Genomic DNA, 22,856 nt, shown 5'->3' on the forward strand with positions numbered 1-22,856 from the left:
CATCGTCAAGGAAATGAGGGAATCGGCTTCATTTCTCGAAACGTTGTTTTGACAGTTAGCTAGCTATACCAAGAAAACATAAGTAAATGGACCCATCCAGACTCCTCTTCCGATTCGCTTTATTTTTGCAACTCGCGCCGAACACTGACGGAAAAGGAAGGTTTTTAAGCCAATCACGGGCTGCCTGAATCATAGTGGGCGGGCCAATTACGTCCGTGCACGAGCATTAAGGAATTGACGGAGCGCGTTCTGGAGGTTTACCTGGTTACTTACCTGGAAAAATATGGGCAATAACAGACTACATCGTGCTTGGAATTTTTATTACATTATCATGATATTAGAATAATATATAAGTAAACTTTAACTTCAAATACAATAGAACGGAAAGATTTTTACACTGGTTTAAAGTTACCATACAGCTTTAAGCCAATGGACTGGACCTGTAAACCTGTAAATTCACAAGTGCAATTTGTCAACTTGTACATGGCTAAAATATAGAAATCTGGAGGTAAATATACATTTAGCAAACATTCGTTATCATTTCATATTTATTTCTGTTTGAAACTTACGAGGCACATATAAAAATTAACTGATTTCACAATAATGGTATTGATAAACACTAAAAAGTGTAGCATGTATATAATATTTTATTGATATAATAAAAAATAAAACAATTTATGATTTTACTGATATGAACACTGATGAACACTGATAGTCGAATTTCAACTTAAAATTAAAATTTCCTCTTAAGCGAGCCTTCCTATTCTCTAGTAAAGCATTTAAAAGGATGGAAAACATTACAGCGTTGTTTATTTTAACGGTCTACTATATTAGTGGAAATTTGAGTGCTTACAATGAGACTTATTCCAATACGGCCTCATCAGCCGACAGTATATTTTATATACAAAATAAATCAATGTACTAATGAATTTATATGTATTGTTTGAGGGCTTTTTTCTTCCCTTCTATACACTATACAAATAATATTGAATTGGATTTTTTTAAAAATTAACAGGAAGATGTATATTTGTCATTTGTGAAATTAATCTAAGGTCTATCGAGCATACCATCACACAGGATTATTATATCACTAGTATGTTTAGGCTTGTATTCCACAAATGAGTGTAACTCCGTGTCTTCTTTGGCTGTAGTAAATGAGAAACACTTAATATACCAGCATTTGTAATTTTTTATTTCGTTACATAAGTGTACAGAACACAAACCAAAATGACTTCACAAAAGCGGTAAAAGTATTTACATGGTGAAAAACCTACATTGATACTCCTTTTGGAAGCTTTAAAATGTGTGCAATACACCTTCTTTACATGCACACAATTTCCGTTGTTTGACAGCAAATTAAAAAATAAAATCTCATCAGCATGAGCAAAGCTCCCTTTGCACTATATACAAATGTATCTTTCAGTTAAAATATGAATTTCTTATGTTCATAAATACTTCTAATACATTTCATCATACATAAAATATGCATGCTTGGCAGTTTTAAAAGAGAACATAAACGTGTTTTCATCCTATAAAACTACTAAGTTCAATGCATGTTGCTTTCTTTATAATATAAATAACTCTAGAAGCATACCTACACAGTAGAAAGCAAACACAAGTAAAAATTATCCGGACCAATCTCTTAAGTGACAGATGACCAATGATGGTATCCAGTTCTTTGAGACAGTAGCTTTGAAATATTGTAGTTTAGTTCATCGTAAGTAGTTTAGCGTATACGCATGAATCCTGCGTTACAGTGTTCAGTGGATGGTAGTCTGGTTACAGTTTGGTTCACAATTATACAGGCTCTCAGCTTTCAACCAAGCAATGAAAAAAAAACATAAAATAAAATCAGCATCATGTCGCCTGTTTCACCGTTCTTCAGACTTCAAGTAGCCAAAAGCACGAGAATTCTAAAACATTCTTTCAATGATACAGTAAAAGTCTTTCACTTGAGTGAAGCATTGCACGTTTTCCCCGAAACATTAAAAATAGCAAACATCTGCAGACGAAGAAGAATAAGTTAATATAACTTTGGTATGTCCTTTTTGTTAGGCGTGGAAGTTGTCGAGCTCAGTCGCAGGCGGTTGGCGCAGTGTCTGCCGCTCCGGGATGTCGTTAGTGCAATAAAAGCCGGCGCTCGGTCGTAACGCGGGGTTACGCAGTCTCTCGACGTCGCGCTGGCTCTCGCGGTGCTGCTTGGACACCCGAAGACCTGAAAATCCTTGTGTGTTCAGGGGTTCCCCCCCCCCCCTCCTGAGTTGTGTCAGGACAGCGCACCCCACTTTCCCTAAGTAAGAGGGGCCTCCGCAGGGGTAGGGGCAGCACAGCGGGGCAGGAGCGGGGGCTCGGTCCTGGCGCCCCACTCCTGTCAGAGGCTAGAGCCGGACACGTTGCATTCTGGGAGGAAGGTTTTGACGACGCGGTAGCTCTGGGCTCGGCGAATCATGTCCTTGATCTCTCCGTTGAGCTCCATGAGCTTGACGCAGATCTCCGAGAGGTCCTGCTTGGAGCCCACCAGTGCGAACGTGCCCGTCTGACCCAGGGTCTGGTGCCGGAAGTAGATGTTCAGCAACGTCTGGACCTCGTCTTCAGAAGGGCTACCAAAGATGTCATTGGGCCACATAGTCCTGCCAAACACAAAGAGGGATCACTATCACAACAGCACTAAATTTCAGCCAGAACGTCTGTTCTTGTACTCATGGTGATGGCCACTACGATTATTATATTACTATCATCAACTTGCCTTGTTTTTGTTCATAATTTTTTTTTGTTCACAGCAATCGTTATTTTAATAAGAAGAGATGTTCGCAGATGTTTCACAAGATGATTTTTGTATGGACTTGAAATGTAAAGGCATACTGAATGAATGGACACATTTGTGAGGTCAGACTTCAAATTTTATGAAAAAGAGGTGGTTTCTGATCCCCACTCTGTCATTAAACTCAGATGTCTGATGTGTCTGATTTGCACTTTGTTGTACGTACGTGTTGTACGACGCTCTGGATAAGAGTGTCTGCTAAATGCCATGTAATGTAATGTAATGTAATGTAATGTCTGCATATATGTATGCATGTATGTCTATGTATGTCTTTATGTGCATGTATGCATGTATGTATGCATGTATGTATGCATGCATGCATGTATGTATGTATGTATGTATGTATGTATGTATGTATGTATGTATGTATGTATGCATGCATGCATGCATGCATGTATGTATGTATGTATGTATGTATGTATGTATGCATGCATGTATGTATGTATGTATGTATGTATGTATGTATGTATGTATGCATGTATGTATGTATGTATGGATGTATGTATGCTGAAAAGAGCCATCAGTCTCCAGGGGCACAGAGCGGATGGGCCTCGCTGTCTGACCTGCACTCGCGGATGTAGCGGATGTAGCTGTCTGACCTGCACTCGCGGATGTAGCGGATGGCGGTGCTGAACTCGTTGTTCTTCAGGACCTCCAGGACGGCCTGCACGGCCACCTCGGAGGAGCTGAAGGTGGGTTCAGTGGAGGAGGGGCAGTCCCGGGCGGTCACGGACGCCGCTGCTGCCTTAAGACTGGTCTTCAGGTCGATCAGCTCCTGAGACATGTTCAACAGCTGCACGGCAGGGGGGGGGGGGGGGGGACACAGATTGGGAGAGGTGACACAGGAGAACATCACCAAGCAACAGTCAACCAGTGAGAGTTGCCACAGCAACATCTGATTGCTGAAAAAAAGAAACTTCCAATTTGATCCAGTGGTCTACTGCATTACAAATAAGCCGATTAATCTTTGTTTTTTTTTGCTGGTCAGTTACCAAAAAAAGCTTAAAAAGAACATGATACAGGGTTGATTGCAAAACATTTAGAATAGCTGTAATCTGTGTCTTTTGATGCTTTTGTCACACAATCCTGCTTATTGTTATACCAATAAGTCTCAATTGAATTGAATTAAATTGAATTGACAGGATGAGAGAGAGAGAGAGAGAGAGAGAGAGAGCGCAAGAGAAAGAGAAGAAAGGTCAGGGTGTCACTTACCTCTGGAACAGAGCTGATAGTGTGAACTTGGCCAATCAGCTTACAGTAGGATTGAAAAAGCAACAGCAGCTGAAAGTGGAGCTTGTAGAGTCTTTGACACAGCTCCAGTTGCTGGATGGAAGACAAACCGCAGACCTCTGTCAGCAAACTGTCTCTATGCACATCAGCACTTTCAATACATCAATCTTCTCATATTCAATATCTCTCATTTCTCTCTCCAAAAATGTTAACAATTTCCGACGTCTCTGCAAATTCAACAGTACTTTCTCTTTCGATGAATCAGAAAAAAAAATGTACTACTCAGTCTCTAATAAGTTCTTTGCTACCCGTCAGTTCCCATGGTACTCGCAACTAGATTTAAAACAAGTACAATGAACTCAATTTCTCACAAGGAATTTCTCCCGATATCCAACCAAAATAAATGTGACACTGAGATAAAAGCAAGCCTTGGAGTACCATCCCATAACACACCTGATCTGAGGGACCTGAAATCAGTTCTCCATTTATGAGAGTTTTTTGCTTATTAGTTGCTGCAAAGTCACAAACAGTGATCCCGCTGTGACGGCGTGTCTGCTTCATCTGAGAAACCGAGCAGCTCTGCGGCTCAGCGAGAGGCATAATTAGGCGGTACAATATGCTGCGAGTCTCCTCGGAGTCGTAAAGAAAATCAGAGGAATAAAGATGCTAGCACAGTAACAGTCATTTCTGTGTCGTGACAATCCTACTGAGACGAGAGTGAGCAAGACAGTGAGAAAGAGGGAGAAGGATAGACAGAAAGAGATAGAGGGAGCGAGAGATAAAGAGAAAAGAGTGGAAAATAGTTGTGTTTCACTTACTGCCAGAGATTCCATTTGCTACACAGCAAGCGTGTTTACAGGACAAGAAAGTGGTAATAAGTGTAGAATAACATCAATGAAAAAAAGCATGCAGAAAAGCAAAGCAGTCACATTTGGAAGACGGAAGTTTTTGCGGTGGCCATAAAATGATTCCATTTTATCGGTGCTGTACATGCGAGGAGAGAGAGACTGAGAGCGAGGGAGATGAGGAGGAGGAGGAGGAGGAAGAGGAAGAGGAGAGAGGAAAAGGCAGCTGCCGTTTTCAAAAACCCAAAGAAAGCCCGGAACCCTGGCGTCAGACTTTCTCAAGCCAAGCAGGAAGGTGGTGGTCCTTCACCTATTACAGATGCAGATACCCTGCTGGGAGACCAGGTCAGATTACTGCAGTGCGTGACTGAGCACTAGCTGGGTGACTTGAGGACTTGATGATGATGATCATGATGATGATGATGATATTGATAATGATTAGTACTAGTCCTAAAACCATAACACCATCCGCAATAATAATAATCATCGTCATCATCATCTTCATCATTTTCCTCACTGTTTTATATTTCGAGGCACCTTATCCCAGCAGAGTGCAAAGGGCCAAGGCTGGGGAGTGCAATGGTGCAATGTGTGAGCGGTCCAAACAAGCCGGAAGCCAAGAGTCAAAGGGAAGAGAGATTAAGACTTCACTCACAGAGCTACCGCAGAGCGATTGACAGGGAGAAATGTGAAAGATCAAATTGAAATGGAATCTGAAGAAATCCGAGACATTTATTATTTCACATATCTGAGGTTTGGCGTGTTGACAGACAAGTGAGGGGCATTTTCATTGCTTTTGTATTGCTTTGCATGGATTTTAGAGTAGACAGAAATACTAATATTAAAGAGTATCAGTATTAAGCACAACACTAAATCGTATCTACACCAGTAATCTGGGTTAATGTTCAGACTCCTGTACTGATCATATCCTGATAGGCTGCAGATTATTCTTTACACACAAACGGTGCCGTTAGTACATCACTTTGAGCAGATTAAGCAAGCAGTAAGCAAAGACACATTTTCACTAGTAGTACAGTTCTGCAGTATGTTCCTCTAAAGCCCTCACTACCTCAGTCACACTGGGACAGCTTTAACAGCAGGCACGTCAGGTGACGTGGAGAGGAGGGGAACCTACCTTTTCCTCTATGTCTCCCGGCTGGCTGGTGATCACCGCATCCCCACATCCATGGGTAAAGCTGGCCTTACAATTCTGCAGCCACTGGAGGATGAGGAGGATGAAGACGTGTTATTGCAGGTGATGAAGAACATTCTCAACACAGTCTACAACAAATTAATTAATCTGTGTTTCTGTGTATCTTCACTTATCCAGTGGGCCGTTAAAATATCTTTCTTTGATTGTTTCATCAAATGCTTTATGTATAAATAAAAAAATTAAATATTTTCAAAAACACAAACCAGGACAAACTTTAACTCTATCAGCACTATCAATCGTGTTTAAAAGAGCAATGTACAAACAACACTGACATAACCTCTCCGACAGTATATTTTCAACCAACTTTTCTTTTTATATATAAAAAAAGTCACCACGTGCCAACATTAATATGTCCTGATGATTATACAGATTAATGACAATGATGGTGAGGATGCTGACTGCTAGCATCACTCACAGGCACTGTATTGTCCTAATCACTGTCACAGTGGGAGATCAGTAATGTAAAGATGCAGCGGGTATGAGCTGCAGTGCATTCTGGGCTTACAGATATAGCAGCTTCCTTCCTGTTGTTGTACGTGTCCAGGTACTCCTGCAGCTCCAGCACACTGAACTTCATCTTTTCCAGCAGCCCGTAAGAGATGATCTGTGAAGTTGCGACAGACGTCTCTTATGCAAAATGGCTCGACATGACCAGTGTGTCCACTGGACAATTTAAAAAACACAAAAATGTTTTAAAAGTACACATTTTCTCAGGATCTACTCACGGTATCTGCATCTATGAACAGCGTGGGGCACTCTGAGCAGGACGTAAGCATCTCCGAGGACCTCACAAACTTTGACCCGATGCCCCGGAGGCCGTCGCCAAGGTAACCAGCAGCATCACAGGTCAAAGAGCAGAATTTGTTCTGAATGTTCTACAGAGGAAAGAAGAAAAAGCATTTTAATAAGTCTTGCTTGAGACCCCCAGGCCTACAGGCCTCTGTGTGAGTGTCAGCATAACTTCATCTCTGTGCAGTGAGCTGGAGGAAACCAGGTTAATGAATCCTGTCATTTTCAGCAAAGGAGTCAGAACAGCTTGACTCCTCTTCCAACTGACTGCAGCTCTTCAAAAATAGAACATGGAAAAAAACCCCCAACAAATACAAGTACATCTAGTGAGATAATTCTACGAGGTAGTTTAATGATCTTGTATGTCAGGTACTCTGGGTTGAACACCCCAGAGAGGACTAGACATTATGGGCAAAGGAATCCGACTCTCGAGGGATGCCGTGGTGGTGTACGGTTAAGGCATCGGACCTTGCTGCAGGCATCAGTTTGATGCAGTTGTACACTGAGGGCCAGGGTTTGCACCCGGTCCTGCCAAAGCTGGAGGACGGGGTCGTAGCGGTGTTTGCTCAATTAACACGGCCGATTGAAATAAACAGGCTACAACTGGGGGAAAAGAATTGAAAAAAAACCCCAAAAAAACGATTTGCCATAATGTTCACTATGTGAATGGCTGACATAGTAGGATGGCCATGACGCATGTTGACACAGCAGTCAGGGCTTCCAGCAGCCCCAGTGGAGCCCAGGCTGACGGCGCTGGTGGCAGCGGCGGGCGTTACCTGGAAGAGCGAGGAGAAGACATGGAAGGTGTAGACGGCGCAGGACCCGTCCGAGTCGCACACCAGCTGGTTGATGTGGTTCCTCCAGGCCTCCTCCGCGTCGTCGCACACCGCCGGCTGGAAAGCCGCCAAGATGGCGGAGAAGAAAGGCGAGGGCAGGTCGTCTCTCTCCGCCTCTCCCAGACTGACGAGAGCAGACGCACGCCATCAGAAACACAAACCAAATACAGCAATGCTGCACGTCGGCTCCCCTTTGATACCCCCCCATCAACGGCTTTGTGCTACCCTCACAGCATTAGTGTCAGACCTGGATCAAATACTTCATTGTTTCGGATTCAAATACTTTTCTGTGCTCGACTGATTTTGCATGGTGCAATTCAGCCAACCAGGAGCACCAGAAGGTGGGGGGGGTTTGCACTTTTTGAATATAATAGATTCCAATACACCAGACAAGCTCTGCAAAGCGTAGAAAACTAATTGAATCCAGAAAACAATTACGTATTTGACCCAGGTCTGCTAGACGTATACACTGCATGACAGGATTTGAATCGGCAACACTCTGGTCTGAAAGTCCAGTTCTCCAGCACAGGGTCTTGTTTCTAGCGTTTTTCCGCTGGCCGTGTGCTCGCATGACAGCCGTGACCGAGCTCCGTACCTGGACAGGCAGCTGGTGTCCAGGTCGGGGTCTCCTCTGTCGTCTCCGGGCACCGCGTCCAGAGTGAAGCTGTCGCCGCAGCCGAAGCCGGGGGGCAGCTCGCCGACGGACAGCGAGAGGTCGTCCTCGTGAGCGGCGGTGTCCTCGTCATCCGCTGAAACCTCCGGCTGGGAGAGGGACGCGCACCGTCTCAGTGTCAGGGGAACTAGGCCAGCGCTAACACAACATTTTAGCCCCGTGTAGAGACTTAAAATCTTAGTTCTTTCTCTTAAGTAGAAAATATTCGCTTGTTTTAAGTTCCTGTATATATAATCCTGAAGTTACTCCTAAGTAATAGACGTAAGAATTTACATCTAAATACAAGTCTAAAATGCTTGGTGAGATGTACTTTTTTTGTTTTGTTTTGCAGTGCAGTACCACTGAGACTAGCCAAAGCTAACATCTGAGCAATAGTCTCTTCATTGACAATAAGGAATAATACACTTTTGTTACCACATCTTATTAGATTAGTGAGACAACGTTGTCAATGCACTTTGACAACATTCAGACTCAGTTCAGACATGTAAATTACTAGTAGTACAACAAAATAGATTCATGGTGACACTGACCTTTGCAATAGACAGAGACAATCCTTCTGGTGTTTTCTATTTGGTATGTTTGTATGTGTGCATGTGTGTGTGTGTGTGTGTGTGTGTGTGTGTGTTTTGAGGCATTTGGGAATGCGCAAATGTTGCCAATTTGATAATGCTCGGGGGTCCAGAGTTCAAAGGTCGGGCTGCGCACACTGAGAAGGAGGCTAGGGGCGATGTGTACACCTCCTCATCCCGCACATGCTCAGAGCGGTACACATGGCCACCAGTGAGAGAGCAAGAGGGAGCCTCGCCCCGCAGCCACCCAAGATCCACAGAGCCCCAACAGACACAGAGTGTAGAGCCTCACAAACAAGACAGGTGCAATACAGAAGCGCACAGACTACTACTAGAAAAATCTACAGGAGCATTTAAGCCATTTTCCGCTACATGCAGTTATTATAAAGGCCAGAAAGGCTGGGTCCAGCCATACCCTTTCCAACAGAGAGAAATACTATTTTACAAGGCTGACTGAATTTCATCCCACTTTACAGATTATTATACACCCCCTCCACCAGCCCCCCCGCCCCCCACCAACCTCACCCCCCAGCCTTCCTCCACCACACACATTCAAAGACATTGGACATTTGGGCTAAGACAGGCTGTTCTTATTTGGCAGTGTTAGCGAAGAACTCCAGAATGGAAGTGCGATAGGAGAAGGTGTGAGTCTGCCCCCAAAGCTCAGGCCTGAACTCGTTATTCACCCTCTGGTTCGGGTCTTCTGGCAGAGAGACCTCGAAACCGGGAGCTGTGGTGTTTAGGGGGCGCGCCTCAGCCGAGGTGGACAGAGAGTCCGTGTTATTGGTCTCCTCAGAGGGAGAGAGGTTCATGATCTGCAACGAGACACAGTCCGACACCCTTACAGTCACGCGGTCTTAAGGCACATGCTCAGGCTAACGCGCGCGCGCGCAAACACGCACACGCACAGACACACACGCACAGACACACAAACATGCATGCACACACAGACACATACAAACACACATACACACACACACACACACACACCCACAGACACACACACACACACACACAAACACGCACACACAGAGACACACGCATACACACACAAACACGCACACACACAGAGACACACGCATACACACACACACATACACGCATATGTACAGACACCCACACACAAACACACACGCACACATGGACACACAGGCGCGCACACACACACACACACACACAGACAGACACACACACCACAAGCAGGCATAAAGCAGAGTTGCTTTAGCAGAAATAAATAGCAGCTCGAATACAAACATGGGTTAAACAGGCTCAGTACAGAACAGGTAAGGCACAAACACAGATCATCACTATACATTAGAGTGGACATTGCTGAGCAGTTGAGCAGGACACCCTGTAGTGTTTTTTTGTATTGGAGAAACAGGAGAAGCGGTGAGTAGCAACAGGCACGTGGCCCAGCGGTTAGTAAGCACAGCACTGAGAGAGCCTTGCGCTGACCGCTAGGGACGCTGGCCTCGCGGGAGAGAGACTACGCCAGAATACCGCCGATGGAATGTGTCAGTTTAACACACAGTCCCCAAACACCCCGGCCTCCCCCCGCCCCTCCCCGCTCAGGGTATGTGCAGTGTGGCTTTCTTTTCTGATGTAGCCCTCAAAAAACACCAAAACAGCTACAGTAAGTGCCTCCCGGCCCACCCAGACATTCCTGTCCCAAACATCCGAGCAGGAAGTCAGACTTCAAACCCAATGGACAAAGGGACTGACCCCTGAAAACAAACTCCCCCCCCCCCCCCCCCAAAAAAAAACAAAAAACGGGAAAAACCCGCATGAAAGGGGCAGACTTACGATCTGTGAGTGTGAGAGGAGCTGGCTGGCGCTGACAGACCCCTCCTCTGAGGACTCGTCCGAGTCGTCGGGGGCGATCTGGCCGACGCCGGGAGAGCTGCCCGCGCGCCGGCCCTCCTCCAGCGGCCCGGCCTCCCCCTGATCCAGGCTGTCCGCTGAGCGCCTCCGCGCACCCCAGTTAAAGCTGTCCACACTCTCACCCTGCAACACACACACACACTGTCACACACACACTCTCACCCTGCAACACACACACACACTGTCACACACACACTCTCACCCTGCAACACACACACACACTGTCACACACACACTCTCACCCTGCAACACACACACACACTGTCACACACACACTCTCACCCTGTAACACACACACACACTGTCACACACACACACTGTCACACACACACTCTCACCCTGTAACACACACACACACTGTCACACACACACTCTCACCCTGTAACACACACACACACTGTCACACACACACTCTCACCCTGTAACACACACACACACTGTCACACACACACTCTCACCCTGCAACACACACACACACTGTCACACACACACTGTCACACACACACACTCTCACCCTGTAACACACACACACACTGTCACACACACACTCTCACCCTGTAACGGACACACACACTGTCACACACACACACTCATACACACACACACACACTGTCACATTGTCCCCCTGCAACACACACACACTGTCACACACACACACTCATACACATACACGCACACACTCACACACACAAACATTATCATACACACACACATACACGCAAACACTCTCGTAAACACACTCACACTCTACCATACACATACGCACACACACACTTGCAAGCACACACACACAAACACTCTCATACACACACTCACACACACCTGCACACACAGATAGGTATTTTCAGATAGGGACACTTGTGCCAATTACCTCACACACACACACACACACACACAAAAAAGAAAAATCTAAAAAACAAGTTTTCAAAGGGACCTTTGAAAAGGAGTCCTTTACTGGAGAGGGCAGACATAAACAATAACAAAACAGGGTTCTGGGTCCGCTCAGCGCTCGTCCGGCTGGTTAAAGAGTAACACGCCCTGGAATGATAACCTGCAGTCTCACCGGATCCCGGCTTCACCTCGGGACACGACCCCTGAGCTGTCAGCCAAAGTTACATCCCCGAAACAACTGCGTTTCCGTTCCGATGACCGCCTTTAACATGAGTGACATTTACGGGGGGAGGGTGGATTAGTTTCAGATAGATGGATGTTTTGTTTTTTTCTGTTTTTTCTTTTGCATACCGTATCACTTTTGCCAAAAACGCACATTCAATTTAGCATTCCACTTTGGCTTACGGTACCGAATTATGTGAACGGGGACTCAAAGACCAAAACGCACTTCATGTCGGGACTACAAGAATAGAATTCAGTTTCAGTGCAAGAGACAAACCGGGGGAGCCATACTGACTTATCAGCTGCAGTCAAGGAAGACGGCTGCCACTTAATACCGCTTTGCACCTTCAAAACAACAACCTGGCTGGCCTCACACTAGCTATCGCGTTACTGCTTAACATTGTAAAATAATAACAGAGAACAGACTTTAAGAGCACTCTGTCTGTCTGCTTCCGCCCAAACCTGCATCTTCAGATTTCATATCCAGATCCACGAGTCCATTAGAACTCACGCATAAGGCGCACGACTGAATTATCTTCATCTGACTGCGTGGGCTCCGGGTGGAAATCACAGATGGAGACAGAGAGGAACACGCGCCCAGGGTGCAGCGTCGACGCCTAAAGAGCTAGTCGGGAGGACGGACAGACCTGGGGAAGAACAGCCCTGGCTTTGGCCGAGGCTCACGCGTGCTCACTCCACCAGCAGGCTAACGGGCGGATGTGGAACGGCCTGCACACGCCCGGGGGTGTGAACGCAGGACTCCAGCGCACAGATGGAGACATACTCCTTCTGTGCCCTAAGTCAGGGCTTCCTGGAGATCTGCAGTCCTGTAGGGTTTCACTCCAACCTTCACAAGGCACACCTCATTCAACAGCCCAGAGATCTCCTCGAGTTGCTAATTCAAATAATCAAGTGTGCCAAATTAGGGTTGAAATGAAAACATACAGAGCTTAGATCATAAATATGATATATGTGTATACACATACACTCAGTGATCACTTAATTACATAAACCTGTACACCAGCTTGTTAATGCAAATATTTAATCAGCCAATCATGTGGCAGCAACTAAATGCATACAAGCATGCAGACCTGGCCAAGAGGTTCAGCTGTTTTTCAGACCAAATTTCAGAATGGGGAAGAAATGTGATCTAAGTGACTTTGACTGTAGAATGATTGTTGGTGCCAGATAGGGTGGTTTGAGTATCTTAGAAACTGTTAATCTCCTGGGATTTTCACACACAACAGTCTCTAGAGTTTGCAGAGAATGGTGCGAAAAACAAAAAACATCCAGTGAGCAGCAGTTCTGCAGGCAGAAATGCATTGTTAATGAGAGAGGTCAGAGGAGAAGGGCCAGACTGGTTGAAGCTGCAGGAAGATTACAAAAAGTCTAATAAAAACCTAATGCTCACTGAGTGTATATGATATTTCACTCACTTTTTAACCCTCCTATTATGTTAAGATTTTATGACCACTTTTATGTTTGGGGTCAAAAATTGAGCCCAACAGTTTAAATGAACACACAATTATTGTAATAGAAATATTTGGACACTTTGGTTGTCACCTTCTTTTTGTTTCCCAAATGACTAGCCTTTTATCCATAATATGTCAAATCTCATGTTAGAGCCTAAGGTACAGTAAGTGAAAGGTTGGGACCTGTATGGGAAAGTACCACCAGAATCATCCGCAAAGAAATTTGAGATAAAAATAAAAATATATATTTGCTTACATTTCATACACTTACAGAGGGTCAAAAGAACGGCAGAACCCTGACGCAAAGTTGGTAGAGGAATTAGCATAGCAGTATGTTTATTGCATGTTTACCACTTAATCCCACCAAATTAGAAAATTAGAAAAATCATAGAGTATCAATATGAAACAGTGTTAACTGATTGTTAAGAGATGTGAAACACAAAATGGGGTCAAATTGACCCCAACGATAATAGGAAGGTTAAATAAGAGTAACCAGATTTATTCATAGAGGACGTGAGTATGAAACTATGTTTGAGTTTGATAATGACAGCATATAAATTGTGTGTAAAGCAAAGGCCCCAGCGATACACACAACCAGTATAAAAATATATTTAAAAAAAAATGCAAGCCATATAACACTGTCGCTTAGCCTGTGACCATTAGCAATTGATTCCAATTAATTTCCCTCCCGTTGGAATTACCAATCTCTTAAAACCAAGCGCCAAAAAACAAAAACAAAAAAAAACAACAAACAAAAGCGACGCCCAAAAAAGCGCTGACACGAGCATGCGCGCGACCGCCGCGTGTCGCCAAGGCAACAGTCACATGCAGCCAATCAGCTCTCCGTAGTGCACACCCGCTCAGCACCGCCACATGGCTGAACTTACCTGGAGCTCCTACAGTAGATGGCACAAAGAACAAAGAAACAGAAAGAGAAACCGCATTACACAAGGTATTGCATGGAGACATTGAGTGCAGGTGCATCAGAAAAACGGTGAAAAGACAGGCGCTGGGGACAGCGTTAACCCCCAGCGCAGCGGCAATATTCACACACCTACACATTCAAGTGTTCGCCAGCATGCCCTTGTCTGGCTATATGGTTTGGGTTACGTGGAAACCACAGTAAAACTTGGTAATATGGACAACATGGTGATAATTAACAATGACATACTTCAGAAACACAGCCTTGAGACAAGTCGCTCCGCTAAAAAGCATAAAACTGTGTTTGGCTACAATGTTCAATGTTGTCCCAGGGTGGGGCCGGTGTGGTCTCTAGCTTTATCAGTACAGCCCTCCTCCCCTACCGCTGTGACCGGGAAAAGAGCCTCACCTCCCCGTCCTCCAGCTCCACGTCCAGGAAGTCGAAGTCGCGGAAGACGCGGAACTGCTGCTCGGAGGCGGTGTCGTCCATGTTCTCGGGCTCCCGCCCGCCGTCCTCCGAGGAGACCAGGCTGGGCTGGAGCTCCATCAGATCCAGCTCCCCACAGGAGGAGAAGATCACCTGCAGGGAATGCCATCATCATCATCATCATCATCATCATCATCATCGTCAGCTTCCTCATCATCATCATCATCATCATCATCGTCGGCTTCCTTGTCATCATCATCATCATCATCATCATAATCGGCTTCCTCATCATTATCATCATCATCATCATCGTCGGCTTCCCCGTCATCATCATCATCATCAGCATCATCGGCTTCCTCGTCATCATCATCATCATCATCATCATCGTCATCGCCATCATCATTCAGTTCAGAATGATTCGGGCCTACGCAAAGTTCAATCTCCATTTCATGATCACAGAGAGAAGTACAAGCATTTCTAGTTGAAACTGTTAAGGTTTAGCTCATCTTTATACCTAGACAGACACAGATAAGAAGGAGAAAAAAACACACACAGGACTCCTGCCACGTATTATTCTGCTGGGGAAGGGAGCTTAAGGGGTGACACTCTTCCAAACAGAAACGGGGTCCATGACAGAAATAAATCATTATTGTTTAACCAAGGAGATAGGAGCCTCCCCAGTTCACATCATTTTCCAAATTCCTCTACAATCATCATCCTCATCATCATCATCATCATTACCACCACCATCATTGTCATCATCACCATCCTCATCTCTAACATCTCAGCCAACGTAGTAAATGACCGTCCTATGGAATTAAGGGAACCGCATAAGCTAACCCACCACCAACACCTGTTACATTGTGTTACACCATCATACTCTCCGGCACACGTTATTGCATTCGGTAGGATGCTAAGCCTGTATGACTGTCACTTAAAGAAACCATTTGTGCCCCTACAGGCCACATCATTACTGAGCCTTGGCTCAGTATTTCACATGGGTCTGCCTCTGGGGCTACACTGACACATCACACTGGGTTTTAAGGCAGAGCACAGACATGAAAGAGTGCAATAATAGCACTTCATTAGTGCCGCATTCCTGAACTCTCGAAGCTCGTTCACCTAATCTTTGCCTGATGTCACTTTGTTTCAATAATGGCTTCTATATGAGGACTCCATTTCACTGGAGGGGAATGTAGTCTTACACTATAAAAAATTGCTGTAAAATTACAGTACTTTAGTGTACTGTAATTTTCTGGCAATAAATTACTGTAAAATGCAAAGTACATTTTTACAGTGAATAAATACTGTTGATAAATTTGTTTTAGAATAAACTGTAGCAGGGTAATAACAGTAACAATCTGAACCTCATTCTTTTATTTGCTTAAAAAAAATCCTGCCAGTAACGTACGATCATGTTCTATACGTTTTCTTGGAGTGTGCTGTTTATTTCAGATATAACTGCCACTATTAATCTACTCAGTCTGACCTCCCCTTTGTTGCCAATATCCCAACAAGCCCGGTGTTACCATTAAGACTATGGTGAGCCAGTGAAACACTCTGGCTCGGTGGAAACAGAGGGCAGGAGGTGCTGAGTGACACAAGAGAAGTTGAGTGCAGACCACGAAGCGTCCACACCAAATAGCCTCATTTACCACAAAGCTGTTTTCATTTCATTCGGTTAACGAAGTAGTGTTATCAACTTGTTGCCAATCTCAGGAAAGATGGTGGCCTCAGCGCACTCAGTAATGAAGGGAGGAAGGACCAGTCCTGCGTTTTTGACGGTGGAATGAGAAAAGCTCGCTCACCGACGGGTTCTTGGTGAGGCCCACTTCTTGTCCGCACAGAGACAGCACATTCACCAGTTTCTCGCGAGTTCTCTTCTGTAGAAAGAGAGGCGTTAAACTCTGCTTGCCTCAGCAACGGGCACATTACTCATGCCTCGCACATGACTGGGAGAGAAATTCAAACCAATTAGCAATGCATGATGGGAAAACAACTCAGTATTTAAAATTAAAAAAACAATAAAAATTAGTTCTCCCTTGATAAGTGGACTGTTTTATTATACCGTTGGCAAATGTGTATCTTATCATAAATTGCAGAATCATTAAAGAAATGGTTCTGAAATTGACTTAAATGGTTCTCTGGACAATTAGCACTAAACGCTCAACAATTCAAGCAATAGTCAGAGCAAGAGGGAAGTGTTTTTTTTGCTAAATAAGACAAACATATTGCCAAAAAGATGAGCCCCATTTGCCAATGGGGTAAGAAAATTTAACTTGTCGAGCAAGCTGTAACTTAAAACAAGCAAACATTTTCTACCTGAGATAAAAGAGTGTCATTACAAGACTAAAACTGGTTTACAGTTTTCAGTTTTTTTTTTGCAGTGCATTCATGCTTTTCTGCGCTTTACGTAAATGTTTGCGATGACTCTGAGAAGGAGGAAGAGCTCGATCCGCCCGCGTGGCCCCTCACCTGTGACGACTGCGGCCTCTTCCAGCTGATGGGCACCAGCACGTTGTTGGAGGAGGAGCCGGAGGAGGTGGAGGAGGTGCTGCGGGCGACAGCTATCGCTCGCGTCTTAGCGTCCCGCCCGGGGGAGCCGTGCAGGTCATCGAACCGCCTGCCGATAACGGGCGTCTGTACACACACACACACACACACACACACACACACACACACACACACACACACACAGAGGGTCACAGTGAGTCACCAGGGGAATGAGGTACAGGAAGACGCCCAGCGTTAAGCCCCGCCCTCACAACAACATCCTCGCCTTGGTGTGGCTGGCCGCTCTTCCTGGCCTCTCCGCATGGCGTGAGCTCCTTCCGCAGACACACACACACACAGGCTACTCCCACATTGCGCATTGTCAAGATTCTCAGCGTTAGCCGGGAGACGGGAAGTTCTGTTCCGTCCAACTTTTGGGGGCCCGGTAGCCCCGCTCGCAGGCAGGGAGGAACCCCCAAAGCCAACGTACTCCAATTCCGCCGATTAGCGCTGTTCGCGGCCAAGCTAAACAGATCCCGTCTGCCCTCGGACGCCCTCCTGCCCGTTTCAAATTTCTGGTCCAAAAAATATTTTGCGGAGGTGGTCTGACAGAGAAACAGGAGGTGGGCTCACACTTCTTCAGTGGCTTTAATGTTTTGGCTGGGCTGCCCAGCCCTGTCTGAACTGTCACTGAGTCAGATACAAAAGGCTGCAGCAATCATGACATCATTTCCTGGAATTCTTAAACCACACAAATAGCCCAGTGTTCAGTTCCCACACATTCACATGCAAGTCCTTATCTTACACATCGTTTCCCTCTGAACCAGGTTCTTTTAGATCTGCTCCAAAGCATGTTATCAGTTATCAATCTGAGAGCTCAAACAAAGTTCCTAAATTATTCCTTACAAACTTGAACAATTTTGTGCAACAAAAAAAACCCCCAAAAAAAGATATGTTTCCTTTCCAAAAACATAATAAATCAACCTTCAAACTGAACAACACACAGACACTAACATAAAAACAAACACAGACACACACTTGCACACATGCTCGTGCACACAAACACATACACACAAACACACACACACGCATAATAATACCACGCCTAGCAGTGTGAAAAACAAACCCAGTGTTTGGTGGTTTCCATTTCATGCCTCTTTCTAACACAATGTGCTCTGTGCAGACCCAGAGGCACAGAGTGGGGGAAGAGAGAGAGAGAGAGAGAGAGAGAGAGAGAGAGCAGGGGGAGTGAGAGTGAGAGAGAGAGAGAGAGGGGAGTGAGAGTGAGAGAGAGAGAGGGAGAGAGCAGGGGGGAGTGGGGGTGAGAGAGAGAGAGCAGGGGAGAGAGCAGGGGGGAGTGGGAGTGAGAGAGAGAGGGGGGAGTTGGGGTGAGAGAGAGAGAGCAGGGGAGAGAGAGAGAGGTAGGTGTCGTACCTCGGAGACGTCGATGTGGAAGTCCAGGGTCTTCCCAGGCAGGGCCTTGGAGGAGCCGTCCCACACGCGGCCGATGTCCAGGTACGCCAGGTCGCTGTGAGGGTGGGAAGGCAGGACCAGGCTGGCAGAGCGAGACACCACCAGCTTCAGGATGTTGAGGGCTTCCTTCCAATGCACCGTCTGGAAAACCACATACCACGGGTACGCACAAATCCGTGCGCGCGCAAACACACACACACACACACACACACACACACATTCCATGCATGCAGACACAAACAGACACACATACACACACGCACACACATTCCATGCATGCAGACACAAACAGACACACATACACACACGCACACACATTCCATCCATGCAGACACACAAATATGTACATACAAATAAATATATACACCCGTATGGGCACACATACAGAAACATGGACAGACACACATACACACACACACACACACACACACACACACACACACACACACACACACACAGAAAAAGCAAAAAGAAATTGTGTAAGCTTATTTACAGACTGACATTTTGTTGAGAAAAGCATGACCTCTCCAGGCGGCTTCTTACATAACATACATACCCTGCACTTTTAATGCAAACCTTTTAACATAAGCCAGAGTGCTAGCATCTGTGCTCCTCAGACTGTGGCGGTTGAGTGGGGCTACCGTAAAACAAACGCATTAAGAGGAAGCAGAAGGGCGCGCGAGAGCCCCGCTACTCTGAGATTACACAGAATACCTCGGCTACCGGGGAACGTGGCCAAGCAGCCGGGCTGTTTATAGAGCTGCGCTGGGCGTGCCTCTGGCCTCTGAATTTATTGTTCAGACAAGCGAGGTCATGTGTTTTCGCAAGACGAGAGAGAGTTCACTACGTCAGCTTTAAAAAAAGAAGTGGGGGAAAACCAACAAGCAACAAGAAAATACAACGGACAGAGTTGACAGAGTTTCCCTTTCTGCTGTGACAGCCATGTTACCTGGCAGTGTACCAGAGGGAAGCATTGCACACAGAACCAAAGCGTTTTTTAATTGGCTGTGGCAGAGCCCTGTTTACGATACAGATTATGTAATCCTGAGTCAAGCAAGTGGCACCACGCCTGAGTCAGATTCCTGCCCTCTGTCCACGGAAACTCTCCTAACACACTGCAGGTCTGTTTTGCACCGTTTCTGACACACTGAAGGTCTGTATTGCACCTTTTCTTAGTGTTCTGGCTGGAGCTTCCCCAGCTGTTCCGTGTTAATAATGACAGGTAGTGGTTTAGATTTAAGTGTTGCAGGGTCTTGGCCTTGATTTATAAGCCCTTGTCTGAAATTAGTTTTTCTACTTTATAAAAAGGGTGGCTGGGGCCTTAAAAGAAGTGATGAAATGTATTTTTATTTTTTTCCTATTAAGAAGGTCTATCATTTACAGTGGGACAAGAAAGCTCAGCGTGGGAGCCACGGTGGCGCTCAGCTAAAGTAATGGACTTTGATGCAGGCATCAGTTTGTTACACCGAGGACCGAGGTTCGTTTCCAGGTCCTGCCAAAGCCGAGTTTGTCCCGTTCTCGTGGAGCAGCATATCGGTTAGTAGGATTGCTAGATCCAACTGGGTCGCCAAGAGACAAGGTCGTTGATGGTGTATCCTCAGCTAACAGCGATAATTGGAATAGATAGGGCACAATTGGCTTCCAAAATTATCAGTAATAAAAGAAAAGAAAGCTCAGCCCTTCTTTTCAAACCTCCCCCACAAAAAAACCCCCCAGAAAACATCATCACTGATGTTTTGAGCACACGGCTCACCTGGACGAACTTCTCGATGGTCTTCAGCACCTCCACGTTGAAGGGCTTGACTTGAATCTCGCTGAGGTCCATGTGACTCAGGAGGCTGTGGATAATCTGCAGGAGGGACTGTTGCATGCTGGGAAGGCCCTTCTCCAACAGCTGTTAAACCGTAGAGGAACCGACAGGAAGAGGGATGTCAGCACGGCGCACGCTCAAGCAAAACACGGCACTGCGACAGCAGAACTTCTGGCAAATGGCGACATTAATGGCGACGCTCACCTCAGCCATGTAGGTGACCATGCTGAGGGTGATGTCGGAGAAGGCCTCGTGCAGGTAGCGGCACACCACGCTGACCCAGGAGAAGGGGTCGCGAGTGTAGGAGTGCGTTTTGAACAGGGTCATCACGTGGGCCAGGTTGGACAGCTTGGTGTTCTTCTCTTCCTGGCACACCTGGGCCGGTCAAGCAACAAGAAGAAATTAAAAATCCACTCCCTGCCTCTTTAAGAGCAGTTTATTCATCCTCTGCTATCTGTACTTTCTAGGAAAAAAACACTTTGAACTGTTTTGTTACGTAAGCATCAGAGTCTTCAGTTAAGAAGATTGGAATCATGCCCTGCTTACCCCTTAAAGGGTTAAAGAAAGCTAGGGAAAGAGATGAAGACAGCGCTGTGCTGTGGAAATGGCAGCAGTCATAACAAAGCCCAGCGCTAAACGTCGACGGGGAGGTGGCGTGACAAACCTGCGCAATTCTCTCCGCCACGTCCTTACAGAACGGAGTGGGGCAGTCGAAATTCTGGACCAGATGAGGGAGCAGACACAGTACATTCAGAGGAAAACCTGAAAAACCGAAAAAGAACAGAGGTTAAAAATGACGCTATTAGGGGTGCTCTCAGTGGGGTCAACTGGACACATTGTCCTAGGCCTGGAGGAGGAGGAGGGTTATTGCCCAATGGTCTGGCAACTTGTGGTAAATATTACTGAATGATGCACACAGAGAATATTTTCTCTCAGGCCCAGGAATTTCACCCCACAACCCTAGACACTATTATCATCTCTCTTACGTCTGACTTGAGTAAAACAAATCATTCTTAACCTCTTTAACATAAAAAAAAAATTGTTTACAATCTTAATGTGTCCAGTCGGCTCTCCCGTGTGGTCTATGTGGTTTATATCTTGCTGTATAAATACAGAGTCATGTAAATATAGTGCTATATAAATAAAATGGACATTTAAAAGCGTCCGTTTCCTGTTTTTCCTCGAGCGTTTATTTTTGACTTCTCAAAAAGCCTGTTTATTATCCCCTGTGAAATTCTATGTTGTATCTGCCTGAGCTTTTAGCACTTATTGATTAATATGATGAATAGACTATAATCTGGCCATGGCACCAACGCCCTTGTGTGGTACTGCAGCATGCATGATGATGATGTCAGCGTAATGTCAGCGCAAGATCAATCGAGCACAGAGAAGTATGCGAATCTAAACGGATTAACGCATTTGACCCGGCACTGGTCAGAAGCACCGCCGTCAGAGGGGGTACCGTTTAGCAGGTCTGCCGTGCCGTACCTATGGCCTGAGAGGTGTCCACCACGCGCACGCGGGAGACGGGGGTGAGCTGGCAGAAGAGCTGCAGCGTGAGGTCCACCGTGGGCAGGGAGGTGAAGCCCTTGAGCAGCAGCTGCTGCAGGCCGGTGAAGCCGCTCCACCTGAGCTGCGCCTGCAGCTTCTCCAGCCGCTCCCGGTTCTCCTGCTTGTCCAGCGGCAGGTGGGCCAGCAGCTTGTGCAGCAGCCGCAGGGACATCTGGTACTCGAACTCGAAGTCCGACTCCGTCAGCGACACCGCCACCCAGAAGACGGTGGCCAGCAGGTTGGCGGGGTGGTTGGCGTGCGCCGGGTCGGCCATGTTGTCCCGGGAGGAGGACGCGGGGCTGGCGGTCTTGGCGAGGCTGCCCAGCTGCGCGCAGGCCTGGATGCGGTCCAGCGTGGCGCTGCGGGGCAGGTCCGACGACCGGTCCACCTCGCCGAACTTTTTGGGCACGGAGAAGCTCCTCTGGTGCCGGTTGCGCTCGGCGGCGACCCTGCCCGCCCCCTGCGTCATGTTCAGCTGGCCCGTGCTCTTCCTGTTCGACGTCAGCTTCTCGCAGGTCAGGAAGTCCGGCGATGTTGCCCTGGTTGCAGCACACAGCGATTCAAGACCATGACTATGCTGAATGAACAGAAGTACGTTCTCGGATTGCGTGTAATCTTGTAATCGTCTGACCAAACGTACCTGGTTAACACGAGCACCTGGTCGTTGTGCTTCAGACACTCCGCCAGGTTGTCCACCACAGACTCCAGCGTGAGCAGGACCTCCATCACATAGCCCTGG

General features: G+C 46.3%; 1 protein-coding gene across 7 annotated transcripts in view; it reads right to left on the reverse strand.

Annotated features, from left to right (window-relative positions):
* Positions 1–1,171: 1,171 nt before the first annotated feature.
* Positions 1,172–22,856, reverse strand: part of frya (furry homolog a (Drosophila)) — a 108,033-nt gene continuing 86,348 nt past the window's right edge. For 5 of the 7 annotated variants that reach the window (XM_061217634.1, XM_061217630.1, XM_061217629.1 and 2 more), the window contains exons 43-61: positions 22,758–22,852; positions 22,055–22,656; positions 21,231–21,328; positions 20,771–20,941; positions 20,510–20,650; positions 18,718–18,897; positions 17,266–17,430; positions 16,599–16,673; positions 14,773–14,943; positions 10,780–10,980; positions 9,663–9,791; positions 8,330–8,496; positions 7,675–7,858; positions 6,835–6,984; positions 6,615–6,713; positions 6,032–6,115; positions 4,034–4,144; positions 3,421–3,614; positions 1,172–2,630 (exon numbers count right to left, since the gene is read on the reverse strand). In XM_061217634.1, coding sequence (XP_061073618.1) covers positions 2,372–2,630; positions 3,421–3,614; positions 4,034–4,144; positions 6,032–6,115; positions 6,615–6,713; positions 6,835–6,984; positions 7,675–7,858; positions 8,330–8,496; positions 9,663–9,791; positions 10,780–10,980; positions 14,773–14,943; positions 16,599–16,673; positions 17,266–17,430; positions 18,718–18,897; positions 20,510–20,650; positions 20,771–20,941; positions 21,231–21,328; positions 22,055–22,656; positions 22,758–22,852 — 3,276 coding nt within the window. In that variant the 3' untranslated portion in view covers positions 1,172–2,371. Of the gene's footprint in view, positions 2,631–3,420; positions 3,615–4,033; positions 4,145–6,031; positions 6,116–6,614; positions 6,714–6,834; positions 6,985–7,674; positions 7,859–8,329; positions 8,497–9,662; positions 9,792–10,779; positions 10,981–13,672; positions 14,339–14,772; positions 14,944–16,598; positions 16,674–17,265; positions 17,431–18,717; positions 18,898–20,509; positions 20,651–20,770; positions 20,942–21,230; positions 21,329–22,054; positions 22,657–22,757; positions 22,853–22,856 lie in introns of those variants that run through there. The other 2 variants (XM_061217633.1, XM_061217635.1) reach the window with 2 other exon arrangements.

This window comes from Conger conger, chromosome 13 (assembly GCF_963514075.1).
Source record: "Conger conger chromosome 13, fConCon1.1, whole genome shotgun sequence".
In the NCBI taxonomy this organism is placed as follows: domain Eukaryota; kingdom Metazoa; phylum Chordata; class Actinopteri; order Anguilliformes; family Congridae; genus Conger; species Conger conger.